Genomic DNA, 23379 nt, shown 5'->3' with positions numbered 1-23379 from the left:
TCATTTCTCACTCCTCTTCACTTTTCTGCTCCACAACTTTTTCATGGCATTTTTCACATCTTCATTTCGGAGGGTGTAGATCAAGGGATTGAGCATAGGCGTGATGATGGTGTAGAACACAGAGACCATCTTGTCTGCTGAGAAGGTGGTGGAAGGACGCATATAGATGAAAATGCATGGCCCAAAGAATAGAACTACAACAGTGATGTGTGAAGTACATGTGTAGAGTGCTTTGAGGCGCCCTTCGGAAGAGCGTGTCCTCAAAGAAACCAGGATAACAGCATAGGACACAACAAGAACAACAAAACAGCTCAGGGAAATCACACCACTATTGGCAGCCACAATGACACCAATGATGTAGGTGTCAGCACAGGCCAGCTTCAGTAAAGGGTGAACATCACAGAAATAGTGGTCAATCTCATTGGGTCCACAAAATGGTAGCTGAATGACCAACAGGGTCTGCACCACTGAGTGCACAAAGCCTCCCACCCAAGAAGCTGCCACCAGCCAGCCACAGACATGCTTGTTCACAATATTTGTGTAATGAAGCGGCTTGCATATAGCGATGCAACGATCATAGGCCATCATTGTAAGAAGGAAGATCTCAGTGCACCCAAAGAAATGGCCCACAAACAGTTGAGCTATGCAGCCCACAAAAGAGATGGTCTTCTTCTCAACAAGAAGGTCATAAATGAGTTTGGGAGCTGTGACAGTAGAGTAACTGATGTCTACGAAAGACAAGTATCTCAGGAAAAAATACATGGGAGAGTTCAGCTGTTCACTTGTCTTTACAGTAATGATGATAAGCAGGTTTCCAAGAATGATAGTGGCATAGCAGACTAATAATAATGAGAAGAACACTTTTGCTACTGTCTTATCTTGTGTCAGTCCATGGAGGATGAACTCCGTCACATTGTTTTTGTTCTCCATAGACACCATGTAGAGAGGACCTGAAGCACAGAAAAGAGACAGCAGCTGTGGCATTAGACATGGGACATTATCAATACACATGCATACTGACCACTGGTATGTTAAATATTAAGCATACTTCCTTTGCTTTCTTTTTGGGACAGTTTCGATTTAAAGTCAATGCTTCCCTCAAGGAATAACAGGTGATATCCGAATCAGAATGTATTACTGACGTATAGAATAACAAGCTCAGATTATTTATTTGAGGAGGGTGGTAGAAATAATACTCTCAAGAACCCTAGTTCTCACCTTTGCCTCTTCTAAAAAAGACGACTAATTACCAGGTCCCCTCAAGACCCACTCTTACCCTATAATGTTGATTTGGAAATAAAAGTTGACCAAAAGAGACAGTGAGCTGTAATTCAAGTCTCAACACTTTGATCATGTCCTGAGGAAGGTCCTTGCACAAGCAGTGATTGTACTTTCCTTTTCAGTACTCTAAAGGAATGCAACAGAACTTCTTATCTTATTCATTACTATCTCTCTGACTGTGATAGACCTGAATAAGTTCAGTCACAGAAAGAGCTGGCCAGCGTTTTCTTCGACCACCTTTCTTACAGTACATGAATTAACTAATCTGGAGCTAATTTGCATTAATGGTGCGTTAGCAGGGGTTTGTATACCTCACCTAGGTCCTGGACTTAGTGTGGAACACCTCATAAATACACCTGTAGTGACACTGGGGTAATGAATGGTGACCCTCCTTTACTCACAAACACCCATGACTTCACCTTTGCAGCATTCCTATGCAGGACACAAGTATCACTACTGTTCAATTTATACATGAAGATAGAGGTGGCAAAGGTGTAATAACCTTGTCTGTGATATCAGCAAGCCTTTGGGGGTCTGAATTCTATTTGACAATCACAGGACACTCACACTTTCTCCTGAACCCTCAGCCTCACCTCCTGGGGCTCAGAGGAACCACCTAGGGCAGCAGAGGAAAGGCTCTTAGTGTCTCCATCCCTATCTCCATGCCCCTCCATTGCAGAGGGAAAGCACCATGGGGAAGACCAAAGTGTGTGTGTCATCACCATTGTTGCCTGACACGTCCAGCTCAGACAATGTAAGACTGAGTACATAGGAAGTGTTGTCATCAGCTCCTGAGTCTTCTCTGTAACACTGACAACATCATTTTGACAGATCTTTCTGGAAAGATCTGTGAATCTGTGAAATGGCATATAGCTAGGGAAAAAAGCAAATAAGACACTGACTAAAACAAAGGCTGAAAAATCTGTAACTGAGTTTTTTCTAATTCATAAAATGGACCTCACAAGAGTCCCTCACCAGAAATGCCTATTTTCAAAGGCAGGGTTTCAGTCACGCTTGAACAAAACAAAGGAACAATATCAGAAAACTTACACAGTTCATATTTGCCAGTCTCCAAGAGTTTGGTTGCTATTGCTCCTCTGATGACCCCCTCTGACCACTTTAGATGGTTTCATCAGAATGTTTCAGCTACAAGTTGCCGCTTACATGTTGTGAAAGCAGTCCGTATCTCTGCCAGTCCTGAAACCTACAGCGGCTGAAAAGAACAGCCTGCCCGTCTGTCTGCATTTCTCATTCTGCAAAAAAACAACTTCCAAAGGCATCTACGAGAACAATTCTCTCTCACAAGATGGGGAAATTGTAGCAGAAATATTTAAAGTAAATCACACAGCTGAAGCACAAGACTATCAGGAGTAATGAGATCCCAGAGGCATACAAAGTTTTGTCAGAAATCATCAGTGGACAAGGAGCTAAAAATTGTACTTTGTGTTGCTATTAGGGTAGTCCCTGGAGAGTGATGTCAGAGTGTGGTCATCTAGACTGTTACATTGCACATGGGTTTGCTCGCTTACTTGTTTGTTTGCTGGCTGGCTTTTTAATGCTGTCCAGATAAATAGACTTAACTTACTATTGCACATGTATTTCTTCTGGGAGTATTTCTGGCTCAAATAAACATCAAATGGTTCAAATAAACATCACACCTGGCCTTTTGCAAGATTTATATTCACCTTTACCTCTGCAATCAAACATTCCTGAAATAAAGATGTCTCTTACCCAGTCTTTTTTCTGCCCTAAGCTAATATTTCTTATATGCGTTCTTATTTCTTATTAAGTTGTTCTTACCATTGTATGTTGACAGCACAAAAAAAAATCACAACTGTGCTAGAGACAGTTATCCCTTAGACATCTGCTGTACAAATTTGAAACAAGAAGTAAACCAGGAAATTACTTCAGACATTTAGAAAGGTTTGTGGTTAATTTTCACTGCTTACCAGGTATTTTTACTTAGAAAATGCAAAACGCAGAAGCAACTCTTTAGCCCAAGTATTAAGTTTTTATAAGAATTCTTACTGAAGTGTAGAGGACCTAATGTTGTTTTTTGAGTGACACCTTCCATAAGCTATGGTTGAATATTTGCCCAGCAGCACCCAGAAGCGAGACCTCCAGAAAAAGCTTGGTGTTCATCCCCAAAGCATTAAAAAATTAATCTATTTTTTATATGTATATATATAATTTTGTGTGTATATACATATAAATAAGGTTATAAGCCCTAGCTTGGGCTGGGAACGCCTTGTAACCTTGAATCCTACCTAAGTCATGTTACGGTGTAACACAGGTGCAGGTGTTTATAGGGAATGTAAATGAAGAAATAAAAGTGCTTTAATTACTTTTGGATGGCACCAAGCAGGTCTTTTCCTTCCTCACTCAGCTGATTTAGTGGTTTTCTGCTGGCAAGGTAGGGGCTAGGGTCTCTTGTCTCATTGTGGCTCCTCAGGTGGAGACCCTGAGCTGCTACAGCTTATCACCCTGTGACAGCTTTGACTGGCACTCAACTGGTTTGGTCTTTCATCCTCATGTTTCTTCTCCTCCCTCCTGCAACGGCAGGTGTACCAGCTGTTCACATGGAAAACACACTTCTTCCCTTGTGTGGGTGTGTGATGTGCTCTGTTGGGCTAGGAGTTGTCTTGCATACTGGATAGTTCCTAAAAAATTCCTTTTTTCCCTTGATGAATGAAATTGTGCTTCTAAATTCATTCCTTGGTGACTACTTTGGTTTTTACAGTCAGCAAGGTGTCTGTCATTAGATCTATGATTCTGTATTAGTCTAAACATTAAAATAAAAAACCTGAGCCAGAGCTGAAGGATAGAGGGGATGGTTGGAAGGACGGCATCAGTAACAGGTGAAGTAGATAGAATTATAGAAGACTTTGGATTGGAAGGAAACTTTGAAGACCATCTAGTCCAACACCAACACCCCCCCGCCATGGGCAGGGACATCTTTCACTAGATCAGGTTGCTCAAAGCCCCGTCCAACCTGACTTTGACACTGCAGAAAGGATTTGTTGCACTCGGAGGGGAAGGGGAGAAGCTTCCCATTCTGTTACCTGCATCAGCAAATGACCCAACTAGCACTTAATATCAGGCTTTTAATTGCTAACCCATGGATTCAAGATACCACAATGTGGTTCTCATAAAAAGGCACTTACTGCAAGCAGAAAGGGCCCTCTGTTTCTAGCAGCAGGTGACCATAGTCCTCTCTTTCCCAGCTGAATGGACTACAGAGCAGATGGAGTTCATCTGAAAGTTTATACCTGAGTAATGGGATGCTTTACCCGAACAACATTTTCAGTATTTTTGATAGTATTTATTTAAACACTAGTGTTTTGGTTAGTGCTCAGGACACCCAGCCTGGGCCTGAGCTAGTTGACAAGGGAATGCCTGCTTGTCACAGAGTTCACAATGTCTTTCAAATCAAAATATAAACATTTAGTGTCTTCCTAATTACAACAAGAGCTAACAGCAAGCCGTTCTTTGAAAGGGAGTTCTGGAGGAATTTACACAAAAGAAATTATAGTGAAAGATGCTTGATTTTCTCTCAACCTTTGGAAATGTTACCACAGCTCTATGCCTTTTCATTTTCACTTCCCACTGTTCTACTCCAAAGTTTTCTCATGGCACTCTTCACCTCCTCATTCCTTAGTGTGTAGATGAGTGGGTTCAGCATGGGTGTGATGACAGTGTAAAACACTGCCACACTCTTGTCCTCCGACAGATTGCTGGACGGACGTATGTAGATGAACGTACATGGCCCAAAGAACAGAATCACCACAGTGATGTGGGACCCACAGGTGGAAAGGGCCTTGAGCTGCCCTTCTGATGTTTGATTTTTCAAGGAAACCAGGATGACAATGTAGGACACAACCAGGATGACAAAACAGCTCAGAGTTATCATTCCGCTGTTGGCAACGACAATGATGCCCACAGCATAGGTGTCAGTACAGGCCAGTTGTAATAGAGGGTGAACATCACAGAAGTTGTGGTCAATTTTGTTAGGACCACAGAAGGGGAGCTGAGTGGTTAGAAGAGTCTGCACTACAGAGTGCACGAAGCCTCCTACCCATGAGGCGATCACCATCTGACCACACACTCGCCTGGTCATAATGGTGGTGTAGTGGAGAGGTCTGCAGATGGCAATGTAGCGATCGTAGGCCATCACTGTGAGGATGAAGATCTCTGTGCAGCCAAAGAAATGTACCCCAAACAGCTGTGCTATGCAACCCACAAAGGAGATGGTTTTATTTTCAACAAGGAAGTTGGCAATCATTTTGGGAGCTGTGACAGAAGAGTAACAGATATCTACGAAGGACAGATAGCTGAGGAAGAAATACATGGGGGAGTTCAGACGTTGACTGCTAATTACAGTGATAACAATAAGCAGATTTCCTGCCACAATAATCATATAGAAGAACAGAAAGATCACAAAACATATTTTCTGCACCCTTTGATTCTCTGAGAGGCCCAGAAGAATGAATTCCTTCACACAGCTTGCATTTTCCATGTTAATCAGTGGGGTGGTGATATGCAATGTACAGCCTAGGCACATGGAAAAATAAAGACAAATGATTCATCAGTTTTTTTCATTATTAATAATTAATTATTTAGCAGAAGTGCATATAAATTAAGAAATATATAGGATTATTAAGTTTATGAAGTGGGTTTTTTGTCGTGGTTTTTTTCTTCCCCCCTTAAGTATTTAATTCTCCTTGCACAAGACTTCAGCCATGCCTGTTACCGCACCGAGACAGGTGCACTTTGTGATGTGTTCCTCCATCCTGGTCCTCCAGGATGTTGAAGGGCTGGATCTATGGCTGGTGTGCTAAGGACTAGGCCAAAGTGTTCGCCTCGAGTTATACAGTGGCTACCAATGCTTAAAAGCATGTTTGCCCTCTGTGCACACCCAGTCCATGAAAACAATCTTTGTAAAAACAGCGCTTTTAAGAACACCTGGAAATATTCCTTGGAATGCTGATTTATTTTATACATAAAAATGATCTTTGAATTGTTGTTCAGAGGGGAAATGAAACCACCCACAGAGAAAAAGAAATCTCTTGTGTACACATTTTGAAACATAAATTTGCAGCTTCATGGACTGAACAATGAGTTCTGGAGAAGTTATCTATCATGGTGAAAACAGCAAACAATTTCACATATGACTTGCTCTACCATTTATCTTGCTCTAAATCTCAGCAATGTTCCTTTGAGAGAAAGGAAGAATGAAAGGATCTTTTCAGAACCTCTGTCCCAGCATTGTATGAATTTTGCGTTATACTGATTTGTGATACACTCTGGGGGATATTCTCAGAGGTTAATTTCTGTTTAGTGAAGCCAGTCTAGCTGGTGGTCAAAGTCCCTCTACAGGCAGAACAGCTAAACTAAGGTCCTTTACAGAACCCTTTCTTTTTTCATTGACATCACCATTAACTTCAGAGAATAATCCTTTTTGTACCCTTAAAGTACCTCAATCAACTGCTGTTAAAAACTGCCATTGCAAGTCCTGCCCAACAAAACACAAGCAGTTCTCCCTGTTCCTGCAGGTGATCTCAGCAAATCTGTGGAATGATTCAGTCAAGTCAAATTATCTAACACCTATTTAAAATTACAGCAAAATCAGAAACTCTTGTGCAGGCAAAAACTGATCAAGCACCCACAGGAAACACTGAAATGGAGAAAAACCAAAATTGCTCTCAAACCCACAAAGTAAAGCCTAGAGAGGAAGTTGGGAAAGTTAGGGACTTTTCCTGTGCTTACAGCTGTACTAAAGTAGGTAAAAGATACTCAAGAAGGGGGGTAAAAGATACATGGATAATTCCTTTTCTGATATATCTCCAAGAAAAAAAGATCAATGAGAACAATTGGATATCGATTTCTGCTTGGTCTTACCAAGTTGTGATCCTTTCCATCTCTCCTCTTTTCACTTAGCGCTGACCTAGCTTTCTACAGAAAACAAAAGGACAAAATGGGTACGTATTTATGGCTGTGCAGTAGCCAGTGGAAGAGAAACACCTGGGCCAGAGCAGAACTGGAAGCAAAATCCATCAGTCCCAGTGTCATGTTTAGGCAATCAGTGGTTCAGAAGTGACCAAGAGATAAATGATCAAGGAAAGCTATATTCCTGAATAACGGCAGATGGGGAACTCCTAAGTTAAAACAAAGTATCTATTTTTTGAAAGGATTGTAAAGATGCAACCCACTCACAACAGACAGCTTTACTGTGTGTCCCTTTTGGTAGGGCCCCTGTCACCACCGCCAAATCACATTTTACAATATATTCATCTGCCACATTGCACCTCATTGACTTATATCATGTAGGCACCTATATCTGAGCCAGTCATGTGCACTTTTTTTTCTGCCTTTGCAGGACAATTCATGACCAGCCTAAGGTGTCTAGTTAAAGATGTGATGAATGACATGCTGGAGGTGCCTATTTCTTTCTGTTGACTCTGAAAGGATGAGTAGAATGACTAATTCAGTAGAGGATTCCCACAAGTTATGTCTTATATCTTACAGTATCTTTTCAGGGAGAGACTATAGGTATATGATAGAATGCGATTGATTGCAAAATAAAATAAATTCAATGTGGACTGCTAACATTTAAAAAAGGATGAGAAATTGCACCATCTCCTTATTGCAAGCATTCTTCCCTAAAATCTCGGGTGGTTAATGGAAAAGAAAAGAACGAAATAACCTGATGTGGGACTACAGAACTAGTGCTGTGCATGGTTCCAGCCAAAGATAGCCATAACCAGTTGATAACTTCAGGGAAAATTTCTTTTTGTATTTTTACATTTGTTCAAGAAGGGAAACAAAAGAGCAGAGGAAATCAAGTAAAGGAAAGAAGAAAGGAAACAAAAAAAAAAAAAAAGAAAGAATCCAGAGAACCTGGAAAACTTACCTCCCCTCTGTTTGGAGATCTAATTTTTTGTGTAAGGGCTGTATGATTTTATCTGCCTTCCCTGGTAGGAATGTTTGAGAGCATAGACTCTTTAAAGAACGAAGAATAGCTTCTGGAAAGCTTCCAACACTTGCTTAGGAGGTGCCTTTTGCTGTATAATCCCATCTAACTTAATTTAATTTCTTGCTTTTCTGCATCACAAGCATATCTTGGTATTTTCTGCCTACATGAGAACTGCTTCGATGGGCTGTCTGGATAGTGTGGCCTGGCTTGTGTGCACCGAATGATGCATTCACAACCCAGCGGCAGAAGAAGGCTGAGAAGAAAACTGCTTAAGTAGCACTCTGTAGCCCTCTCCAAGGAAATCTCCCACCTGAAAGGCTCTTGGGGCTGGAGGAGGGAGGCGCGGAGCCTTAGTGAAGGGAAGGCATAAAAGGAAGGGGCAAAGGAGGAGAAATTAATTCTGTCCTGACTGAAAAGTTTAAGCAAACATATTTTAAAGAAATAGCCATCAGTCAGTGATAATGATATTACAAAGGCATTTCAGGATTTCTCCAGTAGAAATAACAGCCAATGGATTAGCTGAATATTAAACTGGGCAAGCATGTGATGTTAACCCTTTCCAGAGTCCTTCGTTAAGCCATGCTTTATGGTTTTCCCAAGTGTAGAGGTCCATTAGATCCGCTGCTTTGGCTTTATAGCACTGTAAATAATAAAACAGTACTTTTAAATCTTTGTGTATTCTAAAAAGAAAACACATGAAACACAAATCTTCTTTAAAGAAAAAAATTAGAGAGATTTCTTGTAGTAAGGAGAGAGGCGCCATGCTCTGGGGGTGGTAAAGAGTTACCTGTCACAGTAGTCTTTTTAAGGGCAGGTTAGGCACACTTCTCTCAGTAGTGGTCATGATTAAGTTTCCACAGAGATAGAAGATGGCCTGAGTTACCTCTTGATGACCCTTCAACTCCTATTTCGCATTAAGTTTCATCACTGGCAACTTAGTGAATAAACCTTTTTGCAAGAACTTTCATGTTTTAGCAAAGGTCAGCGAATTACAGAGTAAGTTAAAAAAATTCTTCTTTTACAAACGGGGAAACTGAGGGAGGAAGTCAGTTCTTTTATGCCTGTGGAAGTCAGCTGAGTTGAGTCTTTGTCACTCTAGTTTCTCCTATGGAAAGAAATAAATCTCTCCAGAAATTGACTCACCTGATCTATTTGAGACCTGATTTTAAGATGGGATTGGGCCTGAAATAGGCATCTGGATTTTGAACAAAATTACTTAGGGCAGGTAAAAGCTGCGTCCAAAGAGTTACAGTCAATGGCTCAATGTCCAAATGGAAACCAGCAACAAGTGGTGACCCTCAAGGGTCCATACTGGGACCAACACTATTTAATATCTTCAACATTGATATAGACAGTGGGATCGAGTGCACCCTCAGTAAGCTTGCAGATGACACCAAGCTGAGTGGTGCAGGTGAGACGCTTGAGGGAAGGAATGCCATCCAGAGGGACCTTGACAGGCTTGAGAGGTGGGCCCATAAGAGCCTCATGAAGTTCAGCAAGGCCAAGTGCAAGGTCCTGCACCTGGGTTGGGGCAATCCCCACTATCAGTACAGACTGGAGGATGAAGGGATTGAGAACAACAATGTAGACAAGGACTTGGGGATACTGGGGGATGAATAATTGAACATGACCTGACAATGTGTGCTTGCAGCCCAGAAAGCCAACTGTATCCTGGGCTCCATAAAAAGAAGTGTGACCAGCAGGTCGAGGGAAGTGATTCTCCCCCTCTACTCCACTCTGGTGTGACCCCACCTGGAGTACTGCGTCCACCTCTGGGGCCTGGACCTGTTGGAGTGGGTCCAGAGGAAGGCCATGAAAACAATCCAAGGGCTGGAACACTTCTCCTATGAAGAAAGACTGAGAGACTTCAGCCTGAAGAAGAGAAGGCTCCTCAAGACCTTCTTGTGGCTTTTCAATATATAAGGGGGGGCTCATAAGAAAGACAAAGAAAGGCTTTTCAATAAGGCCTGTAATGACAGGACAAGGGGCAATGGTTTTAAAATGAAAGAGAGTAGATTGGACACAAGGAAGAAATTTTTTATGATGAGGGTGGTGAGGCACTGGAATAGGTTGCCCAGAGTTGTGCCCCATCATTGGAAGTGTTCAAGGCCAGGTTGGATGGGGCTTTGAGCAACCTGATCTAGTGGAGGGTGTCCCTGCCCATGGCAGGGGGGTTGCACTAGATGACCTTTAAAGGTCCCTTTCAACCCCAACCGTTCTATGATTCTGTGCAATCTTGCTGTCAAGAGCCTCGTCTTTCTTAACTTAAAACTTCTGCAGCCAAAGGTGAATCTATGAAATGAAACATGATAAAGCAAACAGATATGCCAATTCATGCCTCAGTTCAACTCAAACTCATCACTGCTCTGAAGTCTACTGTGTATTTTTAGCTTCTGACTTATGGGTATCAATAAACAAATTGTTCATCCACTGGCCATTACTGTTTGTTTGACATTTCTTGAAATTTAGAATGGCCGAATAACAACCAAGGTAATGTAAACATCTCCCGACACAGAATGCCAGTGATCCATGCAGTGAAAATGGAAATCCCCAAATTAATGAGGAGGTTAAATACTGCTCTGGGTGGAAATAGTCCTCTAACTTAAATATCATCTTACACTGTAGCCTGGAGTCCTAGCCAGGTTAATAAGGATAACAGTAGTCACTATAGGAAACAGAGTATTGGGTAAGAAAGTTAAAACGGTCTTAAAATCTTTGGGAAAGGAAGAGGAACAGTAAATGACAGAAGAAGCTAAAGATGAACCATCGGGTATCTGGCCTGCTAAGCTATTTGGGACAGATCTGCCACTTTCTGTACGCACTGACACACATGGCAGCAATTTGGCTAGCGTAACACTCATCTCCTTTTGTTTCCCCAAACAGACTAGCAGAAACGACGTAATACACAAGCCCAAATCAAGAGTTGCTGGTATCTCCTGTTGCAAAATACTTCCCTATATGGATGTGCTTACTGCCAGGAAAGGAGAAAGGCGTTTTCTCCGTTTTCACTCCACTTAACTTTGGCACGTGGATCTGGACACCATGGTGGTGGTAGCTCAGGCACATGGAGGACTGTGCATGGTCAGAAGATGAGTGAGGTGTTGCGGGTGGTTAGTGAATGCTGGCAAGGGGCAGTCTTGATAGACACATGAGATGGTGAAGAGGCGTGAATTCGATGGTGGGCAGGATGGGGCTGAGGCACTATTTGGGGGGAAGGTGTGAAACTGGAAATGGAAGGCACAAGGCTGGAGGCTGTCTAGAGGGATTTTGTGAAATAGGAAGTGTCTGAGGTGTGGTGAGGGACTGTGCTGAAAGACAGTACGAAGTGGCAGGTAATACTGTGGGGTGTAAAGTTGCGTTGAAAGACCTCCTGACATCAGAAGCAGGCATTGTGTATTGAAAACAACACGAGCAGAGGTTGTGTAGCTGAGGTAGCTGCTGAGGTGTGGTAAGGCTATGGAGCTTGGGTGGACCCTCCTCCAGGAAAGGCTGTGTGAAGCAGCAGGGTCTAAGTAGGGTGGTAACTTGTGGTGAGAGAGGCTGTGGGTCAGAAGAGGACACTTTGTGGAGGGACAATAGGCCCTTGGGGAATGAGAAGTTGTACTGAGGAAGGTTGTGAAATCATCAGCAGGTGTTATGGAAGAGCACTGACAATTTCTCAATCTATGTGACTCTGAGCAGCAGTAAGGCATCCTCTTCAAAGACCATGAAACTAGAGCAACTCAGGGACACAAGTAGGAAACAAAGCATCAGTGCAAGAGGCAAGGTATAATTTTGTACGGACAGTTCTTGCTTTCTTTGTATTGTGAGACTGGCTGAAGAAGGAAGAAACAGTAAAAAAACTTTTCCAGAGCCATGACAGTGACAGGTTCTGTGCAAAGAGGAAATGGGGAAGTGGTTCCAATCTAAGTGACCACACAGAACAAACTAGATATTTCCCCAAGGCGGTGATTGGCTGGCTGTCAGATGTCACGTTGAAGAGACCGTGGCTTTTTAAACAGTGTCTAACTAGCCCAGCACTATAGTATGGCACAAGGATTTTATCCGGACCATATGTCATAGAATTCACATGACAATTTTACCCAGCAGATCCATACCAGGCAGCTGCTGCAAATCAGTCACTGAAATTCCAAGAAACCCACAAAAAGGTGAGAAATTCCTAGACGGTATCTTTGCCATTGCACTTTGTCTAATGCTTTCTGTCATTCTTTCTGAGAAATGGTTAGAGGAAGAGAGAAGGACAAAATGGAGGAAAGGAGATCAAATATTTTCTTCTCCTGCTGGTTAGAAATTTGCTATAGGTAAGCGATTGTATTGATCATTTTCAAGATAAGGAGAGCTTCATTCTGGGAACCCTTTTCCATGAACAAGTGCTATTGAATTGCTCTAAATACACCTCTGTAATGTAAGATGCTACTATTCAGAGATTTAAATGATCACTTAATATTAGCCAAGAAAATACAACATCATAACTTTGTGTCCATAGTCTAAAACATCTTTGTGGTGTCTAGGCTGTTCAGACTGACATCTGCCACAAGAACTACATGGTGCTCAGCATGGAAACCACAGGAAGGATGTTTTAATCTCAAGAGGGAAAAAATACCACCTAGACTCAGTCTGCTGCTGTTTGATGCAAACTTTCATTAATTAGTTTCATTAAGGAAGTAGACTCACATCTTGATTATGTCTTGGAGACACGAATGTGTTTTGGAGACAACAAGAAATCAGTCTTTCTAAGGTCATACAATAAATATATGAGAACTGTGAGTGACTTTTTCGGTATTCTGTTCCACGGTCTACAGAAGTCAGAGAAGGCTTCCTTCACTTCCATTACAGCGGAAGGCAAAATTACTGATCTTTTGTCATTTATCCAGAGAGTGTCCATTCCAGCCATATCTGTACCTGGCAGTCTTTATGCATATATGATCAATGGCACAGGGCAATATCATTTAACATCAGGAAATATGCTTGACAAGCTTAAGTTAGACAGCTAATCACCTGTCATTGCCTGAATGCCCCGTGGAGAGAGATGTACTTCTGGAGGATGGGGTCAGTTGCCTTCCGGAGATGACTGCAGCAGGGAGGTAGAATAGCTGCTTTCCTAAAACAGGCACCTGGTCAGAAGACTGGAGTGGGCTTATACAGAGCTTAAGTGACACTCAAATGTTCATGTCCTCTTCAAATCAATTGGAAATTTGCTTCAGGTTACACAGATAGCTTGTGGCAGAGGATAGTGCTGCACTGGATCTTCTAAAGTCTAGGAAACCACTTAACCACTGGGTCTCCCCTTTCTCCTTACAGCAGACTTGATTCACAGAATTAGAGGGTGCTTCAGCTGCTTTCTACTGTGAATCAAGGTCTGATAATTTGCTGCCACCACAAAAGCAGGTAGTGAGGAAGTGAACAAAGTCATAAGGCTGTATCTTTTCAATTTGCTTGCTACAGATGTTCAGGGAAGCGATAGCCTTGCTAGTGATGTTGGTCAGGCAGTAATCTGCTGTCCTAGGAAAGAGAAGGTGAGTTTGAACTCACGGTTGTTCCTGTTGTGAAACTGTGCTACAACAGAGATTCTGTGCATTCTGAAGGAGATGATATTTTTTGTTTTCCTTAGTCCCTTTCAGTATGTACTAAAATTCTTCTTTTAGAAACCACTGGTCTCCAAAGTCTTAATGTTAGAAGGTCCCATAACAGCTGAGGATGGAATCATCCAGCTTCCTATATAAGAGTATGGTGCAGTGCCAGAAGGTCCCTAGCTTCAGTCAACCCTAAAGGTTTCACATCCTGCAAGCCCTGGTGAAGTTAAGGGTAGAATTCACCTCAGCTAACTTGAGCTGTCCACACACTAATTGTCTCTCTGAAGCTGGCACTCTGCAATGTATCTGCAGTCAGCAAAGACAGGCAGGTGACTGCACACCTACCAACGACACCTATTTTAGGATAAAATACATTACCGTTGGAGGTGTTCATAAACGTCCATTAATTCAAATAGCAGCTTTAAAGGCAATGTTAAATGAGACGTTTGCATTTTTAATGGTGAAAGCTAGGTGTAATGGTCTCAGCTGGATTCCCAACCAAGCACTGCTGGCATACGTGCCTTCCATGGATTAAAGAGGCAAGATTGTCTCCACTGCTCCAGGCCATCAGCTGGGCAAGGAAATAACCTGCATCATGCATTTATCTTGCTTCTATCCATGCAGCGGTGAAGACAGTGTGTCTGGGGTGCTAAGATGAAACAATAATGATTCAATCTGTCACATTTTACTTGTTTACAGAAGTCTGTCTCCATGCATGCTGCAGCATTTTACAAAGAGAGAACAGAATATTCATGCTGGTTAGACTGTTCAATGATTCATATCTTCCCAGCTCTCCCTGTTTTGACTTGTTCCTCTCTTCTTTTTAACTATCTCCTGCTGTCTTTCAAGACACTTCTCTACCTTCCCATGTCAAAATTAATAGCTGTTTAACCTTGTCAGACAAAAAAAAAAGGTGTGAAATCTATTTTTAGATTTTTTTTTTTAAGATTCTCCTTCAGATCCCAGTATCATAGGGAAGAAGCAGGGTGAACTGCCTCAGGGAATGGGGTGAAATAATTATTTGAGCCATAATTCCAATGTCCTGTGAAGGTCAGACATTTTGTCCCACATACACTTCTTACAGTTTCTCTCTGAAGTTACTAAGGGCTGTCTCTGTCAGACTGATTTGTTTATTGTCTGTACATATGCCCCAAGAGAACAAACCAGCCACATTAAACTACACTTTATTTAAAAACTACCAGCTACTTTAAGTACTGTCTACAATGTTTTCTGGGCATATGCACAGGACAAAACTCAATCAGCTTTCATGCCAATTAAACTTGTATGCTAATTGCCTAGAACTTTCACACTTTTGACAAGATTTGTCTCACCTAATCCTAGCTACATGAAGCAAAGACAATTATCCCAGAGTTGTTAACACTGGGATCTCTTTTTATTCAGACAAGAGGTACTTTTCAGAGATGATTAATCTAGGCTGTAATTGCTTTTTTAAGATATTTGTTTCCCAATACTGACCGCAAAAAGGACCCTCAAGAAATGAATTTTTAAAAGGGAGAAATACACTGCAATCTCACTTTTGCTACATGTTGTAGCCGTAAATACAGTGCTTTGAACAATGCCTCAAAGCCCTGTGCTCCAAGTGCAAACACAGCAATCCCTCCCTAAATCAAGCTCTGGCTACAAAGAGCTAGAACAAATCCAGAAACACCACCAGGTCACCACGAGGGAAAGTCACACAGGAGTTACCATCTCTCTCATTTCTGCTTACAGGTCTGTCTGCAATCAGTCATTATGAGTACTTCAACTGCATCAATCTTCCTTCCAACTGCAACAAGCCAGGTTCATGGGACTAACCAGAGTGGAGCTGTGGAAAAGACAGAGGCATCGTATGCTGTCCTCAAGTTCATGGAGAGCTTCTGCCTCATCAGCGCTGCCTGTGGGATGGTGGGAAATGGCATGGTCCTATGGTACCTTGGCTTCCGCATCCGGAGAAACCACTTCACTGTCTACATCCTGAACCTGGCCGCTGCCGACTTTGGGTATCTCCTCTGCATCGCCATTGAGACGGTTCAGTACCTGATGCAGTTCAACGTGGGGGTGCAGTTTGGGATATTCCTCTTCCTGGACCTTTTCATGTATGGGACCGGCTTGTATCTCCTGACCGCCATCAGCATTGAGAGGTGCCTGTCTGTCCTTTGTCCAATCTGGTGCCGAAGCCACCGCCCAAAGCACTTGTCCGGCATCATCTCTGGCCTGCTCTGGGTTCTCTCCCTGATGCTGAACACGCTCGGCTATGTTTTGTGTACCATTCGCCCCTCTGCCAGTACCTGCCGGCTTCTGCTCATCACCATCGGGGCCTTGGACTTCCTCTTCTGCACGCCCCTCATGCTGCTCTTCAGCCTGACCCTCTTCCTTAGAGTCAAGTGCAGCTCCCAACACTTCCGAACAGGCAGGCTCTTCACCGTCATCATGCTCACCGTCCTCTTCTTCCTCATTTTTGCTGTGCCTCTGAGCGTCCTGATCCTCTTTGACTTCTTGGGCTACAAATTCCTCTACTCCCCCGAGATTGGCTTTGTGCTGTCCTGCGTGAATAGCACTCTCAACCCTGTCATTTACTTCCTTGTGGGGAGCTACAGGGATCGGCGAATCAAGTTCACCCTCAGGCTGGCATTCCAGAGGGCTTTTGAAGATTCAGCAGATGACAAAGATGAACGGGAAACCCGTGACACAATAACTATGTCCTCCTAATACCCTGCTGTGCCTACCACAGTAACACTGATCTGGAGCTGAGGGCGGATAGTTTACAGAACTGAAGAACTCTGAGGTATTGGGGAAGGTTTATCTCACCTAACCTACAGTGTCTTCAGGGTAGATCTCTACCCTTTAGCTAGTTAGTTTATGCTCCATCTGTGGTCAGTGAAAACACGTAAGCATCTGGACCACAGAATTTATCTGACCTGTATTAAGACCACAATGAAAGTCCCTGTTTCTTTTCAGTGGCCATTAAATGATTTCAATTTGATAAGGTGAAATGTCTTGATGTCTGCATTTCATCAAAGGAATTCTACCCAGAGTTTGCAGCTCACTTAATAAATCTCTGTCTTTCAGAGCACAGCAATATCAAATTCACAAATTCTCAGTCACTGTTTACTCAGATCTCTGAAGATATGGGAACCAATCCTCCTCCTGTTGAAATCAGCCACAGAATTCCTGGAAGGATAGTCTATCTATCTATCTTAATTTTAAGTACCTGTATCTCAGCAACAGATGCAACCTTTTGTGGCTTACAGATTGCACGATTCTTTGCCTCCTAATGTAAGCATTTCAAATAGTGAAATGATTCATGCCCTAGAAGTTCCTTTCTTCTATTAACTAGGGTGGTTTCAATACCATAGAGTTGTGACATAGCGGAAAAGGCCTCCAACCCCTACCAACTTGCCTTACAACTTTACGCACTGAGTTGCACACTTCTTTTTATTGTATTTCAAAGAAATACAGGGCTGGAGTTGCATATTATTTTAGCCTTCTCCAGCCCAGAACAGAGTATCTGCATCTAACTACAGCATGCATTGGGTTGTTATTTCTTCCTTTAAGAAGGACAGATAAGAACCCGTGGCTTCTAACATCTCCTCTACCAAGAGAAATAAAGTCAAGGACAGGGAAAAAACCAGAAAACAGAAGAAAGGTAAAGAAATACCACAATTTGCAACAAATCCCTTGAGATGCAAGGTGTGATTATTTGAAGTGTTGTACTACCAGACTATATAACATTCGCTCTTTTAACCTAAATTGATAGAAAAAGGAAAGAAAGGTAATTTTCTTCGAGAACCCTTACAGATTTCCTTGTCATGCCTTCATCTGCAAATATTTTCCTAAACGCAAGCTGCGTTCTTCTATTGTCTGTTATCTTTTTTCTGTTCATTTGTCTTTTTCTTAATTTTGAAAAGCACCACTTAAAAAAATAGTGGTTCACCCTAATGTCTGTAGTTGCTTTTTGCTTCCTGTTTACAGTTCCTGAAAGCTGAAATTTGAGTTCCATTCTGACTATTCTTTAATTTTTAATGCTATTGTTCTGCAATGTGCATATAGATGGTTCAGATTAGGTCTATGTCATCAATTATATTTAGTAAGGGGTTTTTTTTCCTTCTAACTTGTAGTGCTGAGGGGAAGAGAGCATCCATTTATCAGAAAACATGTTTAAAATGTTTTCCTTTTAATATCTGTAATGATTTTATCATTGGGAGAACCAAAACATTTCCATTATTATTAAAAATGTCAAAAGCCTTTTTTTTAAAGGAAAACAAATTGTATTTATAAACATTATTGTGCTCAGAAGAAGCCATCAACCGATAAAAACATACAGAATATAAACTGTGAAAAACTTTCCATCCTGACAGTTTGTCCTTCAACATACCCATCATGAAAGCATGCGGCATTTAATGTGGACACATTTCACACATCACGTTAATGTGAACATTTTACATCCAACTTTGGACATCTAAAAGTTGATGCTTGCATATAAACCACCACTGTAGAAACCCTCAATCATCCATGGTAAAAGACAAGCATTCTCGGGGTGGCATCTGCCAGATATTTGCAGCGTATCTCCTGTGGTCAAAAAGCCGCCAGTGATAGGATCTGCAAGGAGATGGGGATCATTTGCAGGCTTTCCCACCCTGAACTAACACTAAGATAGTCAGCCCAGCCTGCCAGGGAGAATGTCCTCAGCATCTGAACTAAGTTTGTCCTCTGAATTGCTCGGTATCTCTCTGGAAGTTTGCCAGGGCATCCAGAAGATCAGCAGTGACGCATGAGAAGGGTACATACCTCAGGGGCCACCAGCATCCTGAAAAAAGCCCACACTTTTGCTTCCCTGGGGACAGCTGAAAGGAGACAGGCAGTCCAGGCCATAAGTGTTGAGTGTGCTCCTCAACACAGTCCATGTGCCAGCGGCATGCAGTGCCTGCAAGGGATGGTGTCACCTGTTCCCCAAGGGCAGCAAACATTACTCCACTCCTCTGAGGAGTCCCTAGACACCAGAGTCTGAAATAATCTTTATTTTCTCATTGATTTCAGCAGAAGGCACACACATTACTGTTGGTATTTCTGCGGTGCAGTTAAGACCTGGAGGAAGGGATGTGTACAGGCATGCGGATGCTTCAGAACGGACCAGTTTTCACCACATGCAGGAAAGTGAAAGACTTTCCAGTGCCTTGATTTGGTTCCCTTTCCCATGACTCTGTCCCCCAGTAGTTATTCCCACCCTCCCCTTCAAGTAGCCACCCCATTCTTCATTAGAGCTTCTACAACAACCAGCACACTTCTCTCCCTCACCCCAGCCGACCTCATGCACACCTCAAAGGAGCAGCCTTCCCCTTGCAGCCCTCCCCAGCATCAGCTGCCAAATTCCTTCTCTTGCATTTTTCATGGAGATGTGGCTTCATGCCACAGGAAGGAAGGGGCAGCAGCTAGTAAGAGAAGGTTACGTCCTTTTTGGAAGAGAGTTAGCTAACTGGGGGCAGAAGGAGGGGCAAGCACCTCTAGACACGTTTCTTGTGCACTATTTAGGTGTTACACCCGCTTTTAGCCAAGTGGTGTCTTACAGCCCACAGAGCAACTTGGGATCAAGCACAAAGAAGAGCAGAGCAGGTACAACAGCGCAAACAGGCTTTGGCAGGTCTTGCTGGTGAGACCCAAGATACGTTATGGAAACCCCACTTTAGGCCCTACAGGTTGTATGCTTTAAAAGCTTAACTGTCGAAAAGAGAGTCACCCATTCCTACCCAGGCCAGAAAAAGAAAACACATCAAAGCAAGTGTCCATAGGCAAGAAGCTGCAGATAAAGGACTTAGTCCAATCTTAAGCTCTGTTTAATTTGAACTAAGAGAGGTGACAAAGTCAGGTAATCACAACATCACAAAATTCGGACCAGGTCTGCTCAAAGGCAACTCCTGACTGCAGAGGCAGAGAAGGATCCTTGCTTCTTCACAGTGTGACACCTGAAGACTGAGGGACATTTGTCCCCCTGAAGCCAACACCTGCCTGTTTCAAAATTTGCACAGACACATTGTTAACAGTCCTTTCCTCCTGTCCATTTTATAAGTGGCACACAGCAGTCTGCAGTATTTCTGTTAATGGCTATGAATAAATTGCTGTGTTTACTATCCTTCTAAAGTCCCTTTCAGCTCAGCCTTTTAAAATACTTTATCTCTCCGGGGTCAGAGGTGAGCAATGAGTCATCAAGGAGCTGTAAGACTCCTGTGAAATTTAGAGAGGCTCCGCCTATCAGCAGGAGAAAGAAATAGGCACATTTTTACACATACTGTGCTCAGAAGCATTGCAGGGCAGAGGGTGAGGGCTGATCATATCCAGAAAGGATTACTGATGCCTAGCGCTCAGGGGATGAAGACCTCATTGTCTGATCTGGCTCCCTCACCTCAGGCACAGTGGACAAGACATTTTTCTTCTTGGTGTCTTGGCAGGATTTGGGGTAAGGCATTGCGAAGGAAGTGAATCTTGAAGGAAGCATTGGGGAAAGGGATACTGTCCCTCAGATTAATCAAATCTAAACCAAGTCTGATTTTCCAAGAAAGTCAAAACAAAACAGACTACCATTCCTCTGAGAGTTTTCCACAATCTCTACTAACCACTCATTTATACAGCCTTAGCATAACAGCATTTGGCCCCAGTACAATTGCACAAAGAGCCTTTCACAGAGCATTGCCGACAATGGAATCCCTGGCAGGTAATTTTCTCCCCACCTACTGTAAGAGCAACCAGAGAAGTGGAGCAGAAATGTGAAATTGCTTCATAACATAAAGGAAAGTCATTCTCATCTGCTGCTGACTTCATCCCATCATCCCCCTCTGCACAGTGAAAACACTCCTTCCTGACAGCACCTGCTTCATTACATCACAGAAGATACAAATTGAATCTGCAGACTGAAACCTCTTCCCCATCTTTTCCACAGAAAGTGTTTCCCAGAAGATCCAATGGGATAAATCAGAAACCAAGAGAAAGACCCTCTAGACCTGCTGACAGATCGCAGCTTCTCTGAGAGCTCAATTCAGTCGCACAGGGCAGAAGGTAAGCATTTGAGGACTGGGCTCAGAAATGCCTCACCATCCACATGTTTTGCAGTATCTTTGTCTCTGCTGTGCCATTTTCTGGTACACACACACACAGACACAGACACAGACACAGGCGCACATACACACTCTCACTATGAAGTCACGTCCTCCCCATGTCCTACTGCTTTGTCTGTAAGTAGCAATGTTTTCTTTTGCTTCTTTTTCTTTACTCTGTTGAACAGTCTCATTCTTTCTTCTTCTGCATGGATGTCACACTTAGCCAATCTCCACCTCTCCAAATTCCTGCATGATTTTTTCCCTCTCCTCAACATTTTGCATTTTGCTACCTGTTACCTATGTAGAAAGTAACCATGCATGCCCCCTGAAAGCTATCTGGCCCAAGACAATAAGAATAAAAGAAATGTCAGTCACTAAATGCCCTCTGTCTCTTCTCTAATCCCAAAAGAAACAGAAAGGAGAGACGTATTTGATTTGAGGCATTTCATCATGACTGAGGAGCTCATAACACTCTTTCCCCAAAGCAACGTAAGCCAGGCTGATGGTACTCACCAGAGTCGAGCTGTGGAAAAGACAGAGGCATCATATGCTGTCCTCAAGTTCATGGAGAGCTTCTGCCTCATCAGCGCTGCCTGTGGGATGGTGGGAAATGGCATGGTCCTATGGTACCTTGGCTTCCGCATCCGGAGAAACCACTTCACTGTCTACATCCTGAACCTGGCCGCTGCCGACTTTGGGTATCTCCTCTGCATCGCCATTGAGACGGTTCAGTACCTGATGCAGTTCAACGTGGGGGTGCAGTTTGGGATATTCCTCTTCCTGGACCTTTTCATGTATGGGACCGGCTTGTATCTCCTGACCGCCATCAGCATTGAGAGGTGCCTGTCTGTCCTTTGTCCAATCTGGTGCCGAAGCCACCGCCCAAAGCACTTGTCCGGCATCATCTCTGGCCTGCTCTGGGTTCTCTCCCTGATGCTGAACACGCTCGGCTATGTTTTGTGTACCATTCGCCCCTCTGCCAGTACCTGCCGGCTTCTGCTCATCACCATCGGGGCCTTGGACTTCCTCTTCTGCACGCCCCTCATGCTGCTCTTCAGCCTGACCCTCTTCCTTAGAGTCAAGTGCAGCTCCCAACACTTCCGAACAGGCAGGCTCTTCACCGTCATCATGCTCACCGTCCTCTTCTTCCTCATTTTTGCTGTGCCTCTGAGCGTCCTGATCCTCTTTGACTTCTTGGGCTACAAATTCCTCTACTCCCCCGAGATTGGCTTTGTGCTGTCCTGCGTGAATAGCACTCTCAACCCTGTCATTTACTTCCTTGTGGGGAGCTACAGGGATCGGCGAATCAAGTTCACCCTCAGGCTGGCATTCCAGAGGGCTTTTGAAGATTCAGCAGATGACAAAGATGAACGGGAAACCCGTGACACAAAAACTATGTCCTCTGAAATTTCTCCTTTTCCCAATCACCTTTTGAAATAGAACGAAAAGGAAAAAGAGAGGAAGAACATTAAGATTCCTTTCAACCATTGAGCCCTAGATCCCAGGAGTGGGAAAAGTGAATACATGAGTAATTTAGGGCTATACCAAGCCATGTTGCAGCCCCATATATTAACTCCAAATTCAAATGCACTTTTGTTTATTGAGACTCCTCCATGGTAAAGCATGAGAACTGTCTTTGTGGATATCATAGTTTGCTTACTGTCACTCTATTTGGGTGGTAAGTTTAATAAACAGCTTTTTAAAATGGCTCTGCCTGGTCTTTGTTTGCTTTTTCTCTCAGCTGTCACTCCAACATTTCATCTCCAACATTTCATCTCCTTTTTCATCAACTTTCCCAGTTCTAAAGCCACTTCATAGCTCACATATTGTCAAAAATGCCTTCTCGAAACTAATTTCAAAACCAATTATTTTTGGCAAGAAAGCATAAAAGCCACCTCCATTCATCCCCCAACATTTATTCTTAAAAAACAAAACAAAACAAAACAAAAAAAAAACCTCCCCCCCCAAAAAAACCAACCCAGAAAATAGTGTTTCAAAAAGAAATACGGAAGCAAGCATTCTCACAATGTGTTGGAGGCCCAGAGATCTGTGTGGGAGCTGTGCTCCTCTGCTTATGTGATCCTAGGGGAGACTGTCTTCTAGGGGAGATGATCTTATGGAGGGTGTCCCTGCCCATGGCAAGGGGTTGGAACTAGATGGTCTTTAAGCTCTCTTCCAACCCAAACCATTCTACGATTCTGTGATTCTATGATTCCAATTATTGATGCTAAAATGCCAATTCCCCTCAGGGCTGATGGGCAACTGCTGTTGCACATGACTTTGTAGCACTGTTGATTTCACAGTTTTGAAGCAAGATGAGAAGTAGTCGTTTGCCCTAACCAGCAAGAGGAAGCAGATGCTCAGAGGTGCAACCAGCAACCAACCAAGCGGCGGGGGGAGGGCTGGAAACCTCATCCTTTCAAAGGCGACAAAGAAAAGAGGAATGGGGGGGATGGAAATCAGC

At 43.1% G+C, this 23379-nt stretch overlaps 4 protein-coding genes across 4 annotated transcripts; 2 read left to right on the top strand and 2 right to left on the bottom strand.

The window, feature by feature from the left end:
- LOC129206995 (olfactory receptor 4S2-like) lies at positions 1 to 948 on the bottom strand. Its single transcript, XM_054827261.1, has one exon. It carries the CDS (start codon positions 937 to 939, stop codon positions 1 to 3), a length of 939 nt encoding a protein of 312 aa, XP_054683236.1. The 5' UTR covers positions 940 to 948.
- A 3913-nt stretch (positions 949 to 4861) lies between these two features.
- Positions 4862 to 5797, bottom strand: LOC129206709 (olfactory receptor 4S2-like). The gene has a single exon (XM_054826417.1). The coding sequence runs from the start codon at positions 5795 to 5797 to the stop codon at positions 4862 to 4864; it is 936 nt and encodes a 311-aa protein (XP_054682392.1).
- A 6468-nt stretch (positions 5798 to 12265) lies between these two features.
- Positions 12266 to 18147, top strand: LOC129207000 (proto-oncogene Mas-like). The gene is made up of 2 exons (XM_054827275.1): positions 12266 to 12402; positions 15559 to 18147. Exon 2 carries the CDS (start codon positions 15580 to 15582, stop codon positions 16534 to 16536), a length of 957 nt encoding a protein of 318 aa, XP_054683250.1. The 5' UTR covers positions 12266 to 12402; positions 15559 to 15579; the 3' UTR covers positions 16537 to 18147.
- Positions 18148 to 20768: 2621 nt separating this feature from the next.
- On the top strand, positions 20769 to 22505 carry LOC129207091 (proto-oncogene Mas-like). The gene is made up of 2 exons (XM_054827496.1): positions 20769 to 20874; positions 21325 to 22505. Exon 2 carries the CDS (start codon positions 21366 to 21368, stop codon positions 22353 to 22355), a length of 990 nt encoding a protein of 329 aa, XP_054683471.1. The 5' UTR covers positions 20769 to 20874; positions 21325 to 21365; the 3' UTR covers positions 22356 to 22505.
- The last annotated feature ends 874 nt before the right edge of the window (positions 22506 to 23379 follow it).

The sequence above is a fragment of the Grus americana genome, chromosome 5, assembly GCF_028858705.1.
Source record: "Grus americana isolate bGruAme1 chromosome 5, bGruAme1.mat, whole genome shotgun sequence".
Taxonomy (NCBI): Eukaryota; Metazoa; Chordata; class Aves; order Gruiformes; family Gruidae; genus Grus; species Grus americana.
Note: the sequence above shows the minus strand (reverse complement) of the source record. Positions and strands in the feature narration are given on the sequence as shown.